General features: G+C 54.2%; 1 protein-coding gene and 1 long non-coding RNA gene across 2 annotated transcripts in view; one reads left to right on the plus strand and one right to left on the minus strand.

The window, feature by feature from the left end:
* LOC140711039 (uncharacterized) overlaps positions 1 to 6,794 on the plus strand; it is a 70,956-nt gene extending 64,162 nt beyond the window's left edge. The window contains exon 3 of the long non-coding RNA XR_012092187.1: positions 6,703 to 6,794. This is a non-coding gene — a long non-coding RNA (uncharacterized lncRNA). The remainder of the gene's footprint in view (positions 1 to 6,702) is intronic.
* Positions 6,387 to 18,363, minus strand: LOC140711037 (SH3 domain and tetratricopeptide repeat-containing protein 1-like). The gene is made up of 5 exons (XM_073013991.1): positions 17,790 to 18,363; positions 14,589 to 14,769; positions 13,268 to 13,424; positions 11,616 to 11,738; positions 6,387 to 7,037 (listed from the first exon to the last, which is right to left on the minus strand). The coding sequence occupies exons 1-5, from the start codon at positions 17,911 to 17,913 to the stop codon at positions 6,684 to 6,686; spliced, it is 939 nt and encodes a 312-aa protein (XP_072870092.1). The 5' UTR covers positions 17,914 to 18,363; the 3' UTR covers positions 6,387 to 6,683.
* Positions 18,364 to 18,455: the final 92 nt, after the last annotated feature.

The raw sequence follows: 18,455 nt of genomic DNA on the forward strand, positions 1-18,455 counted from the left end.
ATCAGCCCTTGACCTGGACAGACGGATGGACAGACGACTGGCTGGGGAATACTGTGCTTATGTCATTCAGTGACAAGTATTTCTTGAGCGCCTGCTGTTTGGGCTCGGCCGGGTCCTGCTGATGGTGCAGTGGTGTGAGCCCAGCCCACCGTTCCTGCCCTCATGGAATTTGCAGCCCAGTGAGGACTGCAAGTCAAATAACCACGAGGTAACTGCAGGGAGAGACACCGGGGTGATTTCTATGAAGAGAGAACATGAGGTGTCCCGAGAGCCCATGACAGAGGGAACTTTGCGGTCCTAGAAACCAGGCGGTGTTTTCCTGAGGAAATGGCATTTCCCTCTGGGTCAGAGCTGAGGAAGGTGCCTGTGTGTGTCCCGTGGCCGCTGTGACCCTGACCATACACCTGGGGCTGGAAAATAATACTCCCTCTCCCACAGCTCTGGACGGCAGGAGCCATGGACTGAGACCGGAGTGTTTGCTCCAGGAGAGTCCCTCGTGGCCCATTCAGGTGCCCAGAGCTGCGGGCCTTGCACGCCTTGTTCCCTGGCGCCGCCTCCTCCCATGTGGGTGTGCAGCATCCTGCTCCAGGGCCTTCAGCCTCTGCACCCCTCATCTGCCGATGCAGGTCGTGGCACTTAAGGCCCACCTGGGTAGTCATCAGAATTCACCTTTATCACCGCATGAGGGAACAGTCCCAGGTTGCAGGGATTGGAACCGGGATTGCTTTGGGGGTCGCTCTCCCGCCCACCACTGTGCCTGAATGTGACGCACACGGCGGCCAGCATATCCAGAGGCCCCAGGAGGACCTGGGGTGGCTGGAGCTACAGTGGGACCTGGTGTCAGAACCAGGCGAAGCAGGGATTCTCGAGAAAGGCTTGACGTGTACTTGAAGTGAGCAAAGGGTTTTGAATGACTGGATCAGATTTATGTTTTTTATAGATGGGTCTCCAGTCTGTGTGAACAGATTGGAGGGTGCCGGGGTGGGAGCTGAGGCACAGGTAGAGGCCCCGCGAGGTGGGGTCCAATAGCCATCCCCTCTCCCCTCCTTGGCTATTGGGAGCCATGGTGGACTCATAGCCTGTTTAAGATATTGTGAGTAATATTGTCTCCCCCTCTGGAAATAATGAACTCTTTCACAGACGGGTGTACACCTTCAGTGTATTGCTCAGGGAACAGTGATATAATTAATTATTAAACGTCAAGAATCGATTGTAATAATTATCAGTAATACTATCAATTAAAATTTTACCATTAATATGGATAATTATTTTAAATAGATGATGTCAAATTACCGTTTAATAATTATATCATTTATTAATGTTACTAATTTTTAATATTATCGTTTTTTGCCAGCATCACTCAGTATTGATTTAAGATTAATTGTTGATATCTTTATTTTATTAATAGTGTTAATATTAATACTCATCGTTAATATTTTTAATCAGTATTAATATTTAGTATCTTTATTGTCATTATTAATCTGGATGATTAACATTAATTTGTATTATATTTATTAATATTAATAATAGACTTGTTCCTCATATGCGGTGGGTAGAAGATGATATTCCTCCCAATATCGCAGAAAGTGTACATTCCTCTATGATGTTTTTCCTAATAACCAGGGGATAGAAGATGATATTATTGAAACTACCACAGTGTGTGTACATCCTTTCGATCATCTTGTTCCTTCTATCCAGGGTACGAGAGGATGATATTACTCCCAATATCGCAAGGGACCTGGACCTCCACTGTGATATTTTCCCTCACATCCAGCCGGGGAGAGGAAGATATTACCCCTAATATCACAGGGGTGTACATCACCTTGTGATGTTGTTCTGTATATCCTGGGATGGAGAAGATAATACTAATGGCAATATCGCAGGGGTTTTACACACCCACTATGCTATTGTTCTGAACAACATGGTATGACTCCCAGTATCACAGGAGGGGTACATCCTCCTGTGATATTGTTTCTTATATTCAAGGGGAGAGAATGATATTACTCCCAATATCGCAGGGGTTGCACACACCTCCTGCGATATTGTTCCTAATATCCCGAAGAGGAGAGCATAATATTACTCTCAATATCTCAGCGGGTGTACACCTCGTTTGTAATATTTTTCATAATATCCAAGATGGGAGAGGATGATAAGACTCCCAATAGGCCAAGAAGTGTACATCCGCCTGTGATATAGTTCCTAACATCCAGGTGGGGATAGGATGGTATTACTGCCCATATCGCACGAGTTATAAAACCCTTTCGATATTTAGCCTACGATCCTGTGGGGAGGGGATGATATTACTCCCAATATCAAAGGAGGTGTACACCCCCTTGAGACACTGCACCCAATATCCACGTTGGGTGACGATGACAATATGCCCAATATCGCAAGGGATGTACACAAACCCTGGGATATTGTTCCTTATATCTAGAGTGGGAGAAGACACTATTACTTCCAATAACACAGGGACTGTGGCTGTACACCCTTCCTGTGATATTATTCTTAATATCCTAGGCAAGAGAGGATGATACTACACCCAATATCGCAGGGGGAGTAAACCCACCCCGTGATGTTGTTCTTAAAGTACTCAACCTCCCACCTCCAGGGATATCGTTTCTAATATCCAGGGGAAGAGAGGATAACATTATGCCCAATATTGCAGGGGAGTGTGCACACCCTCTCTGATGTTGTTCCTAGTATCCAAAGGTAGAGACAATGATGTTACTGGCCATATCGCAGGGGGTGTACACCCTTCTGTGATATCATTTTTGACATTCAGTGGGGGAGAGGATAACATGAATCCCAATATCGCTGAAGGTGTACAGACCCCTGTGCTGTAGTTTCTAATGTACAGGGATGAGACAAGAATATTGCTCTCAATATCACCGGGGGTGTAACCACCCTGCCCCCTGTATGTTGTTCCTGATATGCAGTGGGGTGGAGGCTGATAGTACTCCCAATATCCCAGAAGGTGCACACACACCTGTGATATAGTTCCTAATATTCAGCGAGAAAGAGGCTGATTTTACTTTCGATATCGCAGTGGGTTTACACCGCCCCCAACCCCGGGGTATCTTTCCTAATATCCAGGCGGGAAGAGGATGACATGGCTGACAATATCGAAGGGGGTGGACACCTCTACTGTGATATGGTTCCTGATATCCGGGGGGTGAATGGATGATATGACTCCCAATAACGTAAGAACCGTACAGCCACCCTGGGATTTTGTTCTTAATAACCACAGCGGAGAGATGATATTACTACCAACATTGCAAGAGGTGTACCTCCCTCCTGTGATACTGTTTCTTATATCCAGGAAAGAAGATGGTATTACTACCAATATTGAAGAGATATACAACCCCTATGGGATATTGTTCTAAAGATACAGGTTGAAAGAGGATGAGACTCCATCCAATATAACAAGGGGTGTACACACCTCCTGTGATGTGAATCGTAAAACCTAGGAGAGAATGACATTGCTTCCAAAAACACACGGGGTGTACACCCACCCTGTGACTTCGTTCCTGTCATCTAAAGGAAGAGATGATGATACTAGTCCCACTACCGGAGAAGGTACACACCCCTCTGGGATATTGTTCCTCATAACTTGTGGGGGAGAGCATGATATTATTTCCAGTACGACAGTGGCTTGACACCCAGTCTGTGATATTGGTTCTGCACACCAAATCTGTGCCCCTCATTTCCCATGCATTCTCTCCACACTTTTGGAACCTCGGGGGAGGCTTTGTCTTTGGTTACAGATGAAGAAACGAAGGGTCTGAGAGGTTAAGCAAGTTTGTTACTGGAAAGCAGTTCCGATCCAGACCCCAAGAGAGGTTTCTTGGATCTCACGTAAGAAAGAATTCCGGGCGAGTCCATAAAGTGAAAGCAAGTTTATTAGGAAAGAAAAGGAATAGAAGAATGGCTACTCTGGCCAGGCGCAGTGGCTCACTCCTGTAATCCTATAACTTTGGGATGCCGAGGCAGATGGATCACCTGAGGTGAGAAGTTCGAGACCAGCCTGTTCCAACATGGCAAAACCCTGTCGCCACTAAAATACAAAACATTAACTGGGCGTGGTGGCAGGTGCCTGTAATCCCAGCTACTAGGAAGGCTGAGGCAGGAGAATCACTTGAACCCAGGAGGTGGAGGTTGTAGTGAGCCAAGATCACGCCACTGCATTCCAGTTCAGCCAATAGAGCGGGACTCCATCTCAAAAAAAAAAAAGAAAGAAAGAAAGAAAAAAAGAATGGCTGCTCCATAGGCAGAGTGGCCCCAAAGGCTGCTGGTTGCCCTTTTTCATGGTTATTTCTTGATCATACGCTAAACAAGGGTTGGACTATTCATGAGTGTTCCAGGAAAGGGGTGGGCAATTCGCAGAACTGAGAATTTCTGCCCTCCCTTCTGAGACCACGTAGGGTAACCTCCAGATGTTGCCATGGCATCTGTAAACTGTCGCAGCGCTGGTGGGAGTGTCTTGTAGCAGCTAATGCATTATAATTAGCATATAATGAGCCGTGAGGAGAACCAGAGGTCACTCTCGTGGCCATCTTGGGTTTGGTGAGCTTTGGCGGACTTTACTGCAACGTGCTTTATCAGCAAGGTCTTTATGACCTGTATCTTGTGCCGACCTCCTATCTCATCCTGTGACTAAGAATGCCTAGCCTCCTGGGAATGCGACCCAGCAGGTCTCAGCCTCCCTTTACCCAGCCCCCATTCAAGATGGAGTCGCTCTGGTTCACGTGCCTCTGACAAGTTGGCCTGGGTTGAGTGTTCCCTAGTGTGTGGTGGTTGGAGCTGTTCCTAGGAGTAAGAGGTATTGCCAGTAGGAAACAGGTCTCTGTTAGCCCGGGGGCTGGCACTCTGCACCAGTATGTCGGCCTCATTTTAGTGGTGACAAAACTGGGGCTCAGAGACATCAACTCCCTCATCCCGACCCCCAGACTGTCAGTGGTGGGCTGGGGTTTGAATGTGGGGCTTGAAGACCCATCATCTCCTCTGGTCCCCCAGTCTCTTCTGCCCAAGAGGAACAGGATCCCAGGATCCAGGCCCCTCATGGCACCAGCCAGGGTGGGTGGAGATGGGGAGGCAGAGTTCCAAAGCCCCCCGGACTCTGAGGCAGGTCAGGGACCAAGAGCAACCCGGACCTACGGGCCCCACCCCGAGAAGAATGGCTGCAGGCCCGGCCCAGCGGGCAGGAGGTCTGTGTCCTCACTCAACGTGACTGCGCTTCCGGCTGCTCCAGCCAGGCCGTGCTGTCTTCAAGTTTCCAATCATGCGGCCTCCTCTCCAATTCCCAAACCCAACCCACAGAGACAGCGATCTGGGGTCTTCCTGAGGTTTGTCAGCAGCTCTGACCCGCTGCTGGTTCTGGAAAGCTCTCTGCTGCCCCCTGCTGGGGAGGCTCAGGGTAGGGCTCTGGCTGCAAGCATGGGGTCCCAGAACCTCCTGGCTCTGTCACCTCTGCTGGGTGGAAAACCAACCCAGGATTGAACCAGCAGATGGGTGCCTGATTCCTTATTATCAGAGCTCCGCCTAATGGCAAGTCTCTCTCCGGGCCTCAGTTTCCCCTTCCATTAAACGAGGGGCTTGGGGGATACCAAGGAGGGGTAACTGCTTAGTGAGGATGGGAGGTTTCTTCTGGGGAGATGAATACATTTTGAAACTAGATGGCGTGAGTGGTTGCACAGGACTGTGAATGCACAAATGCCACCACATTATTCGCGTTGAAATAGTTGCATGCGATGTGAAAGTCACGTCATTTAAAGTGTTCAAAAGAGGGGCCTGGGAGAGTGCAGTGTACGTGAGAATCAAGTGAGACACCCATAGTCTCTGAACCTCTGTTTTCTTGTGTAAACTGGCAAAGAGACCGTGTGAACTGTGTTCCCTGGGGCCAAGAGATTCCAAGAAGGAAAACCTGGGATTCCTGGCTCTGGGATGAGGGCTGGGAGCCAGAAGGGGAGGGGCATGTGAGGATGGCTGGGGTCAGCCCAGATAAGGCTTTCAATACTGGGTAGCAGCGTCTACACAGGCGGAAATCCCTGCATCTCACTTCCCGCAGGGCTGACCAGTGGCCAGAGGTAGGACTGGCCAGGCTCGGCCCAACCAAGTCTGGGAGCAGAGGACACTAAGTGAGGGATCCCCGTCGCCACCCTCACTGGCCTGTGGCTCTCCTGACAACACAAGAGAGCTCCAGGAGCTGACCTTGGGTCGTAATGGGGGACACCTTCCTGGCTGCAGGCTGGCAGGGTGGTGTGGTGGTCAGTGTACTGGGCTCTTCGTTTCCGCCCCTACCTGCTGTGTGACGGTGGGCCAGACACCTAACCTCTCTGTGCCTCTATTTCTTCAATGGAGCCCCCACATTTGGGCATAGTGGCCTGAAGGTTAAAGGCAAGAGCAGCACGAGACCTGCAGTAAAAGCTCTGAGCAGGGAGAACAGGGAGCTGCCCAGGGAGTTCCACCACCATCTCCCCTCTGGCCGCCGAGGAAACCGAGGTTCATGGTGACCTGGCCCAGGTCTGTTGGACTCAGGGTCCTTCTCATCCCCAAGATCAGAGGGCTGCCACCAGGGAAGGAGCTGGCCCCTAGACCCAGCCCAGGAAGCACACAGGGAAGGATGCCCTGGGGACTTCGGTATGTTATTGCAAAAAAAAAAATTTATTGCTATATGAACCCTGCTTTCATTCCTCCATTTCCCAGAAAATGAGCCACGGGAGACACCAGGAGAGGCAGGAGACCATCCTCCTTGCACAATACCCACTCCCTTGGATGCTGTCCTCAGCGAGGGTGGCTGGGGTCAACCAAGGGGCCCACCCGCAGGGTGGCAGAGGAGGTAGGTTGACCCTGTGGACGTTGAGCTCGGTGGCAAAGGTCCTGGCCCTCTGGTAGAAGAAGAGCGACTTCTCGCTGTCCAGGAGGAAGTTGTGGGAGATGGTGGCCAGCCGCGTGTAGATCTTCAGCTGTGCCTTCTTGTTGCCCAGGTCCACGGCGGCTGCCAGTGCCAGCTGGTAGTACCTGGCTGCATCAAACGGGTTCTGAAGGAGACAGGCCATGCTCAGCAAAAGGGGGACTCGGAGCCCATCTTCCCAGAGGCCATTCCTGTCTCCAGGTCATTCCACATGTCCAGCCAATGCTGGCTCACCCCATGAACCCCGAAGCCTGTGACACTGCTGTGGTCTCAGCTGCAGGAGGTGGGGATGACCCTGATACCCCTGGAAGACTTCCTGACTGTCCCTACGCCCCACTCACCCCAAGCCTCCTGCCCCAGTGCCACCCTCTCTGCAGGCAGTGGCTGCTTTCCCCATGGGCTGAGGTCAGGGCAGATCCTGCCTGCTCTGAGAGTTCCATGCAGGACCCGTGGCTCCAAGCCACAGCAGGGGCACAGTGTTGAGTGACCCAGGCTCCCCTCTGGCCCCTGTCCATGCTGACCATTTCCAGGCCCTCCATGGGCCAGGCCAGGTAGAAAACCATCTCTAAGGTGTCCTCTTTGGCAATGTTCCCTGAAATATTGACAGAATGTGACTCCCCAGATATCCACTCCCATTGTCAATGCATCTTTGGCTCAAACTCACCATCGCTGGGATGGGATGCCATCTCCCAGACCTCCTCCTTGACCCTCCCATCCCCCACCCGGCTTCTCCCCAGGCTCCTCCTCCACATGGGGGTCACCTAAGGGACCTCTCTGAGACCCATGCCTGGCCTGTCCCTCTTTACCATCTCAAGATGGCTCCCAATGACAAAGTCCAAGATGCAGCAGTCCATTCCCTCACTGTCCCACCCCACACACGGAGCAGGGGCGTGAGAAGGCCCCAAGTCACCGCCACTGCTCATCCAATGCACCCGGCCCAGCCGAACACTGGACTCTGTGCTGGGTGCGTGGCTGAGCCTAATGTCCTTGCTCCCAGTCTGAGGGCCTCGGGATTGAACACTGACCACACAGGGTGGCCCGGGCTGTGGCAGAGGGAAGCCCAGGAGGTCCCAGACTCAGCCAGGGGTGAAAGGCAAAGGCTTCCTGAAGGGGTGGGGACTTCCCAACTAAACAGGAAGGAGCCAGCCAAAGCATATGTCTCTACATGTGCCTGTGCGTACGTGTCCCTGTGTGTGTGCGCGCACCTGTGTGTGCCTGTGCGCATTTTCATCTGCCTGTAGTGTGTACAGCAGCTACTGAGTGGCAGGCTGAGCCAGGACACACCTAATCCACCCTATTCCAGGGCTCACTCTCATGTGTAGACTAAAGGGGACACCATTTTAGAGGCAGTTGGCAAAGATGCCCATTTACCCCTGCTTCTCTGCCAACCTTCCAGGTCCCATCCAGCCCGGCTTTTTCTCCCACTCCTCTGGGCCCTGGGTCCAGAGCCTCCTATACGAGGAGGAGGGTGTAGCCTTGGAAAGACAGCCGCCCTTGGGGAATTCCAAGGGGGCCTCCCTGTGGGAAGCTGGCCTGCGCTGACAGCATACTCACGATGAGGCCCAGAGGGCTGTGCATGGGAAGGAGGTGAAGGAGGCCACTGTCCCCCGACCCCAACCATGGACTTTGGCCTCTCAGGTACTACTTGGCGCTTTCCTTTCTCCTGGACAGGCGGAGTGGGCGGCAGGCTTGACCAAGAAAGAGAAAGGCCTCTTCTGGGAGGCCCGTCCCCCTGGGTCCCAGGCAAGCCCCTGAGCAGTGAGCAGCGTCCCCCTAGGCCTGACACCTGGCACCTCCATGTCTGGCTGGGACTTGGGAGGCCACAGGGACCACATCTGACCACCAGGTGTCGCCAGCACTGGGCTGAGGCATATCGGGCCGCTGTAGGCCTGCAGTGGGGGATACAGGGCAGGGTCTTAGGGCTGCCCCGCTCCTCAAGTTGTTCTAAGGCCTCCAAGATCTCGGCCCCTGGACTGGAGTGCCCGGGCCCCTCAGCCCATAACGAGTACTGACGCGGTGCCGGTGTGATGCTAAGGAAGGGCGGTGCCTGCTGGGCAGAGGGGTAGAGACACCCCAGGTCTGAGTCTGCCAGTCCCAGCTCTCCAGCCCTGCAAGGCTGGGGCAGACAGAGCACAGCACGTCCCCTCCAGACACACCCGACCCAGCAAGGCCTCAGCCTGGCTGGCTGGGGCCTCACCCCACTGCACCTGCCCTGAGCTAGGGTTTCCCTGTTTGTGAACCCAATGGTAAGATACTGGTCCCACCCCACCCTTCCTGGGTGATGTGAATATTCAAGGTGTCTTGGGACTCCAGGAAGGAGTTGCTCCGTGCAGGCTGGCACCCTGGGCAGGCTTCCTAGAGGAGGTGCCAGGATTTGGGTTGGATCTTGCAACGTGGATTCAATGTGAGGATGATGCTGTCCTCCGAAATGTCCTTCTCCCGACCCTATTTTCTTTGTTAAATGCACCTTGACACTTGACTGTCAAGACTCAGCTTTGATGTCACCTCCTCCAGGAGGGCCTCCCTGACTACAATCCTCCTTCTTAACCCAGAGGCCACCATTGCCCACTCATGTGTCAGCCTCCCTGGCTGAGACTGAGTTCCTGAGGGTGGGGCCTGGCCATCTTGGGAGCTGGGTTGTATCTGCTAACCTTGCTGGCGCCTCCAGCCGGGCATAGAGCTCCAGGGCGGCCACTGGGCCATTTCTGAGGAAGGCTGGAACCCAGGCCTCGGGTTTGGGTGGAGATCCCACTCCAAGGGGACTGGGAACACCCCGAGCCCTGCCCCTCCCTCCCACCTTCAGGTCGTAGAAGATGATGTCACGGATCATCAGGTACACCTTCACGTAGTAGAGGGTCTCCTCGTCGAACCCCAGTGGCAAGTTGCAGAGCTACAGGGTCTTGAGGTAGAAGTGCTCCGCCAGCTTGCCGTGGCCCAGCTGGTGGTAGGCCACGCGCTCATTCAGCCGGTCCCCTGGGGTGCAGGCCAAAGGGGCAGGTGTGAGGACGTGGCTCCCTGGGGCAGGCAGGGCACAGGCCCCTCAGGAGCAGGTATACAGACCCCAGGCAGCACTTGTGGCTTGCCTCCAGGCACCTGTGGTCACCTGGGCAGCTCTGGCCATTCCCTTCTGGGTTCCCAGACTCACTTTCCTGTCTGGAAAGCAGAATTAATAAGGCCTGCCCCTGTCTACTGTGAGGCTTTGGCAAAGTCGGACCTGGATGGCCCAGCTCTGTGTCTACACATAGCCACCTGCCTCTGCTCACTGGTTTTAACCAGGGGAGCCCATGCAGTTCAGGTGCTCCCGGGTACCCCAGCTCCAGGCAACCCACAGATGTGACATCTGACTCCTCCTGGGTGTGTCACGATCAGAGCCCCCTACCTTGGGGAGTCAGCTGCACACCTACTGTGTACTCGGCCACGGGACACAAGGCGCTGGGGCATGTGGCCTGCCTAGAGTTCCCTGTCTCTGGAGGGGGACAGGCGACCCTGGCACAGCACCAGGGGATGCCCGGCCTTAAGGGGCAGACTGCTGGAAGGGGAACTGGGATTTTATCAGCCAGAGAGCCGTGTGGTTGATGACGGTGGGAAAGGCACAAGACAAAGGGAATGTGCCACTCAGCCTGGCACATACAGGGACCAACGAGAGGCCTGGCATGTCTGGAAGGCAGAGGGCACACTGGGCGGCCCTTGTGGTCAGCAGCGGGAACAGGCAGAGGAAGCAGAACTCAGGCAGGCAGGGAGCTCTGCACTGCGTGAGAGACCTCGGGCTGTGCCCCACAGCCGGACGGGGAAGCCAGTTGGGCAGATCTGCCTGCCTGGACAGGAGACCAGGAAAATCCAGCAGCTGTTTCAGCTCCTGGCCTGCAGACCCAGAGGCTGGGCTCTGGCAAAGTGTGGGTCCTGGCAGGGTGGGGGCTCAGGGGACATACCCAGAGTGATGCTGAGTGCTAGGACCATGTGGGCAACCTCCAAGCCCTCCTGTGGCTTCTCCATTGTGACCAGGAGTGCCACCAGCTTGCTGCACAGCTGTAGCTGCGGCTCCACCCTGCGGTTGTCCGTAGTCACTGCCAGGGGCAGGGCCTGGTCCTACCACACAGGCAGGTGGGGTCAGGTTTCCCACAGCACCCACCTTGCGCAGCGTCCTCGTCAGAGCTCAAACATGTGCTTGGAGCTTCCCACACCCCAGCTACTCCTGCACCTCGACACAGCTCTGTGCTGTGGGATAACACATAGTTCAGACACCCAAGTTGGGGGCTGAAGAGTCACCTGAGGCCCATCCAGCTACTCCCGACAGCCTCAAACCAGCCGCTCCCACCTGAGCACTGGGGGTCTGACTGGGGGGAGCCAACACTCCTCTCTGCTCTAGAAACACCACACTGATCTGTGCCCAGGGCTGAGCCACACTGTGAGCTCAGAGGAAAGGAGAAGTCGTCCCACTTCGGGGTACATGCAGACCTGGGCCTCCCACTGATATGCTGTGTGTCCTTTGACATGTCCCTGTGCCTCTCTGAGCCTCAGTTTCCTCATCTGGAAGATGGGGACAGGACTTCCCACTCATGGGTGCTTGAGGTCATCAGGTACAAGGGTAGAGCAATTGTCACGTCCAGGCTCCGAGCGTTTTTCCCGGGCAGCGGCATGGTCATATGCCTCAGACCACCAGGTGCCCCACTGAGGCCCACCCACATCAGCCCAGAGGCCAGCTCACTCGGTAGAAGGGCATGCCTTCCTCCTGCTCCCAGGGCCCATTGAAGAAGATGTCTCCAACTGCCTCAAACAGCTCCAGCCCCAGGTTGGGGTCGCCTGTGTGCACGTCCACATTCTGTGCCACCTGAAAGGAGACAGAAGTTCGCTCCAGACCCACACCTAGCAACGTGGCTACGCGCACCTTTGCCAGCCTCTTTTCTCCCACACACTACAGGTACACCTGAGCATTTTTCACACCCTGTGCATGGAGGCTGCCCCCACCACTGGCATGAGGACAATGAACTGATGCACCTGAGTGCCAGGAGGTGACTGAGCAGCTGCAGCCCAGGAGCCCGACACCTGTGAATCCTACCACCAGGGGTAGCCCTAGCCCACTCCCCCTGCACTCAAACCAGTCTCCGTGGCCCCTAAATTGCTGGGAGCCCAGCCCCTGTCTCCTTTCTGCGTTGTCACATCCCTGCCACATCAGCAGTGTTTCAGTGTTTGTGGGTGGGCCTGGTCCCCTCTTGGCCATGAGCTCTTGATCCCTCTCCTCAGCTCAAGGAGGTATACAGCAGGTGCTCAATAATGAAAGCTTCACCAGGCTCCTGGGCTTCACAATTTGTACCAGATCACACAGTGTTTCGGAAAGCCTCTGAAAACAGCCACTATGATAGATTCATTTTGTAAGGAGGTGTGCCACGTGTCGCTTGGAGCAAGTTCTTCTGTGTGTTAACTGAGTGGTCACATTATTTGAGGATGTGCTGTATACCAGCAAGTGCTGTGCACTGTGAGGGGCCGTGCCTCTGCCCTCAGGGAGAAGATGCTGGCCACCGGAGGAGGATGTGAGGGAACCAGTTGGAGGGAGGGAAAAGGCACACAACAGGTGCTCAGCAGTGGCTTAGGAATGAGTGGATGGATGGATGAATGGATGACGAGATGAAGACACATGGATGGATGGAAGGGTGTGTGGATAGATGAATGCTTGGATGGATGGATGGATGAATGGATGGATGAATGGATGGATGGGTGGGTGGGTGGAATGATGTGTGTATGTATGGGTGGGTAGATGATGTATGTACATGTGGATGGATAGATGGTGGACAGACGAATGTATGGATAAACAAATGGACAGATAGATGAATGGAGGGATGCATTAATAGGTAGATTGGTGGGTGGGTGGATGGACGAACGGTGAATGGATGGATGGGTGAGAGGATGGATGAATGGAAGGATCAATTGGTAGGTGGATGAATGATGGATGGATGATGGATGGATGAACAGGTGAATGGATGGATGATGGAAGGATGAACGGACGAACAGATGGATGGATGGTGGCTGAATGAATGGATGATAAAGGGATGGATGGATGAACAGGTGAATGGATGGATGGATGGAAGGATGAGCAGGCGAGTGGATGGATGATGGATGATGGATGGATAGAAGAATGAACAGGTAAATAGGTGATGGAAGGATGAACGGATGGTTGGATGGACAGGTGAATGGATGGATAGACGGGTGAATAGATGGATGATAAAAGGATGGATGAATGATGGATGGATGATGGATGGATGGAAGGATGGACAGGTAAATAGATGATGGAAGGGTGAATGGATGGGTGGATGGACAGAGAGTGAACAGCACAGGAGTCCTCCTGCATCCCTTGCCACTCACCTGGATGTACAGGTCCACCAGCTCGCTCTGCCGCAGGAGGTAATAGATCCTCCCTGCTTGCAGCCAGGCATGTGCCTCCTCTCTCCTCTGGAGGTCAATGAAAATCCCCAGACTTCGTTTAGTGTAGTCCAGAGAGGATTTGTAGGCCCTGGAATCACTGGAATCAGACACAGGTGTCAGAACAAGGGCTCTCATCCTCCTGGAACCAGTCTGCCTCCTCCCGTGGGTCTGGTGACAGATGAATCTGGCATGTGGGGACTGGGAACGGCCCTCTTGTGTGTGCAGTGTTCTGCCCTTCCCAGGCTGCTGGGATGGCCAGAGTGAACACACACGGCATGGAAAAGATGAAGGACATCCTTCTGAGGGAATCGAGCATCATGCTGCCCTGTGGCAGGAGGAGTGTGCTAGTCCATCTCCCCTGCCTCCCAGTCATGGCCTGTGTCTTCTCCAGACGCACCAGGAGCCGTTAGTGTTCAGAGGCTATCTAGGTCGATGGTTCTCAAGGTGTGCAGGCATCACAGTCACCCGGAGGCCTGTCCTTATAGCTTGCTGGCCCTGCCCCCAGAGCTTCCGGCTCCACAGGCCTGGGGCAGGCCCTAGAACTCCCACTTGCCACAAACTCCTAGGTGACATGGATGCTGCTCTACTGGTCCAGGGACTACACTTTGAGAAGCATGGCTCTAGCACACTGTCCCATTTTCCTTCTGTGAACTTGAGGCCAAGACTACAGTCAGTCTCCCAGGTCCCTATGGAATCTGGCTCCTTCTCTGCTCTCTCAGTAAGTCCAACACTCAAGGGGCTGGGACTGCAGCAATGTCACTGGGCCCTATGGGTGGGGTGGCCAGGGCCATGGTTACCCCACCAGGTCAGGATGCTTGGGGGAAGCTGACTAGGCCAAATATGGGATGTGAGACCTTGAAACCCTGCCCCAGGGAAGCAGGTGACACAACTGGCTCTGTCTTCTGTGGGAGAGAAGCCACAGGTGGCTGCTGTGGTCACATTTAAGGGGACAGACGAAGCCCAGGAGTGAAGATTCGGGGCAGGCACAGGTAAGATGACAAAAGCCACCATAGTAGGAAGAACAGCCCAGAGTGCACCTACTGCCTCTGCTGGGGTTGAGGTGACCTTTGCCCCAACAAGGGAGGCTCAAGCTGGGACTCATGGGCCAGCAGCAGCCCTGGGATGACCCCAGGCCGACCAGCTCAAAGCATCTGATGCCAAAGCACCAAATGATCAAAAGGAGAGGGGCTGCTGGGCCCTGGGCCAGCTTCCCTGTGCCCTTCTCCCTGCCCGCCCCCACCACTGCAAAACCAGCCCTTACCGCTCCGTGCCCAGGGACAGGTAGAGCTGACTGATGGTCTCCAGGAGCTGCCCCTCCAGCACCTTGTCGGCCACCTTGCGGGCCAGGGAGAGCTGGAGATCGTGGTAGATGACATACTGGGCCTCGCTGGGCATGACGGCGCTGTAGAAGTAGCACAGCCACTGGACGGCCCGCAGCTGGTCTGGGCAGAAGACAAAATGGAAGACGTTAGTCTCCCAGCATCGAAGCGAGGCTGGCTGGGCTCGGAGGCCCCTGCTTGCCTCCTTCACACCTCTGTGAGCCTGGGCCCCATAGGCGGGGCGCCTGAGCGCAGACAGGCCATGCACCTGTGCCAGGGCAGACGCCAAGCACACTGTGACATGGGCACATCTTGGTGCAGATGCTCATGGTACAGGCCGGCCTTCTTTACAACTCCCAGGGCCGAGGTTGTGGATGGACACAGAGTGAACAGCAGGGGCTTGGCACCTGCACCAGGCCATCTATTTCTGCTTCACAAAGACCCTCTGGCCAGGATCAGGGCTGCCTTCAGCCTGAGCTGATGAGGCCAGGGGCACAAGTGGCCCCGTCACAGATGGAACCCTGAGAGAGCAAAGCCAAGCATCACGTCTGGCACACATGGCATCATGTTGGGGGAATGGGATTCAAAGCTGGCCCCTGGCGTTCCCACACATGCTTCTCTCATGCAACCAGGCTCCCTAGCCACAGGCTCACTGGCCTCTCCCAAAGCCTGATTTTCTAGTGTCAGAAACATTCCGGAGATTAACATAGGAAACCAGGTACGCCGAATGGACATCTGTCACACACGCCACCCAACAACAGCCGAATACACAGTCCTCTCGAGCACCCATGGGACATTCCCCATGACAGACCATGTGCCAGGCCACAAAACGAGCCTCAGTGAATGGAGAAGGACTGAGACCAAAGCAGAGGTGTTCTTCAGCTGTACTGGCACAAAACTGGAAATCGACAGTGAAGGAAATGTGGGAAATTCAAAAAATATGTGAAAACTACACACTCCTAAACAACCAGTGAGTCAAAGAGACCAGCAGGGAAACCAAGAACTAATTTGAGAAGAATGCAAACAAACGCACAGCCCCGGCCAGTGCGGTGGCTCACGCCTCTCATCCCAGCACTGTGGGAGGCCGAGGCAGGAGGATCGCTTGAGTCCCGGAGTTTGAGATCAGCCTGGGAAACATGGTGAAATCCCGTCTCTATATTTAAAAAAAATACAAAAATTAGCCGGGTGGAGTGGTGCACATCTGTAATTCCAGCTACTCGGGAGGCTGAGGCATGAGAATGGCTCTAACCTGAGTAGAAGTTGCAGTGAGCCAAGATTGCACCACTGCACCCCAGCCTGGGCAATAGAGCAAAACTCTGTCTTTAAAAATAAAAATAGCACAACGTATCAAAAATTCCAAGATGCAGCTAAGGCAGTGCTGAAAGGGAAATTTATAACTGTAAATGTCTACATTCAAAGAAAGAAGAAAAATCTCAAATCAAAAACCTAACCTTCCACCTTGAGAAACTAGAAAAAGAACTAAACCCAAAGTGAATAAAAGGAAGAAAATAATAAACCTGAGAATGGAAATGGGAAGTAAAAATACAGAGAATGGAAAAACAAAAGAGATAACAGAACCGAAGGTGGGTTTTTTGAAAATAACACAATTGACAAATCGTTCACTAGACTGACCGAGGAAAGAAAGACGGGACACAAATGACTAAAATCAGAGACTGAGCACCATGGCTGACGCCTGTCATCCCAGCACTTTGTGAGGCTGAGGTGGAAGGATCGTGAGGCCAGCATTCAAGACCAGCCCGGGGGAACATGATGAGACCCCATCTCTAATAAAAATGAAGAAATAAAAAATTACAAACCCAAGTTTCTAAAATCAGAAATGATAGAGGAAACATTATTGCCGACCTGACAGAAATAAAAGGATTCCACGAAAACACTACGAACAATTGTACACCAACAAACCAGACCATCTAGACACAACAGCCAAATTCTTAGAAGGACACAAACTACCAAAAGTGACTCAAAAATGACCCCAAGGAAGCATGTGGGGTATCAGCCCCGCCCTCGGTCTCCTCGACCGTTCAGCGCAGGGTGGGGAGACAGGGAAGCATGATCCCCGTTCCCTGGCCTGCATTTCCAAGTCTGAATCCCCCAGCACCCCGGAGAGGGCCTCGTAGGAGGAGGTACCACAGGCTATTGTGCCAAGAGCCACTGGAGGCTGCAGTGGGGGCTGGGGCACTGGGTTCCTGGAGGGTCTCCTTCCAGTAAGAGAATGTCCCTGGGGAAGAAGCCTGGGTCTGAACCCCCCAACCCTCCTTGGGCAGATGTGTGGGACCGGGGCCCGTTCACTCAGTCCTTTCCAAAATCTCACCCCTCCTAGGGCCAGGAGTGGGTGCCAGGCCTGTGCTGGTAATGGGCAGGTTTGGTCACAGCCCCTGGGGCTCTGGTCCAGGTCACAGGAGGCACCTCTGAGTGGTCTCACTATGCCATGACAAAGCGCTGCAAGACAGAGGGGACCCACAACAGTATCCCTTGTCTCAGCCATTTCCCTGGACTCAAATTCCTCATCTATTCTCTGTGGCCTAGATTTCGGACAGCCCTGCCCACCTACTGTCCGTTCACTGCTCCATCTGCAGTGACTGTTCGATAGCACTCCATGGCTCCCCAGTGCTCTTGGGGAAAAGGCCAAGCCACAGCCTGAGGCCCCAGGCCCTGCTTAGCTCTCCAGAAGAGCTTCTCACCATCCATCACCCAACCCACCCCCTCCCAACTCTGCACCTCCCTGCATAAGCCCCGTTCGCTCATCCCCGCTCCCACTCCCACTCACTCACCCCCATTCACTCATCCCCGCTCCCACTCCCGCTCACTCACCCCCACTCACCCCGCTCACACTCCCGCTCACTCACCCCCACTCACACCGCTCACACTCCCGCTCACTCACCCCATCACACCCCACTCATCCCCGCTCACTCCATCACACCTCCACTCACTCACCACCACTCACACCCCACTCATTCCCGCTCACTCACCCCCACTCTCTCACCCCTAGGCCTTCACACAGGCTACACCACCAGCCTTTCCTCCACCAACTATTACTTGACTAAATGCTCTCAACCCTCTGGTTCTAGACTAAAGAGGCTTCCCTAACCCAGGGCCAAGTGCTGCCCCGCCATCACGCCACTCACCCTTTTGTGGCTTCTGTGGCCTGAAGCTCACATTCCCACGCTCAGTCTCTGCCACCCGAGGACCCCACAAGCCCCATTTGTGGGTGGGGCCTGGCACACTCTGCACAACGAGCTGCTTCTGCATGAACTGCTCTGCGGCTTTGGGCAATCACCCGCCCCTGTGTCCTCTGTGAAGTGGGATGACAGGTGCTCAGGCTGCCAACATACCAAGCAGATAACACAGACACAAGAACTGGTGTTCAGGGCCTGGCTCATGGTGGGGCCCGAAGTCCCAGCGCAGCCGAGCCTGCCTTGATCCCAGGGTTATGTCTAGGAATTCCCAGCATGCAGGACTTTCAGTGCTCAAGGCAGGATAGTCCCTGGGCAAACCAGGAAGAGCTGGCTGCCTCAGTAGGCCACAGAGGGCCTGGCCCTGCATGGGAACCGCCTGTCTCCAGGGCGCTTGCCAACATCTGCTGCTGGACATGGCTCAGCACTTTCGATGGTGGAAAAACCACCACTTGTTTCTGAATCATAAACCCCAGGTGAGCCCTGACCCGAGTGGCCCCAGAAGGCTCACAGGAGGAACTAGGGCACTCACTCTCCACATGGCCTATTTCTACGGCGACCAGAAGGGCCCACTCATAGTAGCCCTTGCCCTGCTGGGCTGGGCCCTGGCGGGTGCAG

The sequence above is a fragment of the Chlorocebus sabaeus genome, unplaced genomic scaffold (genome assembly GCF_047675955.1).
Source record: "Chlorocebus sabaeus isolate Y175 unplaced genomic scaffold, mChlSab1.0.hap1 unalloc_scaffold_135, whole genome shotgun sequence".
NCBI lineage: Eukaryota > Metazoa > Chordata > Mammalia > Primates > Cercopithecidae > Chlorocebus > Chlorocebus sabaeus.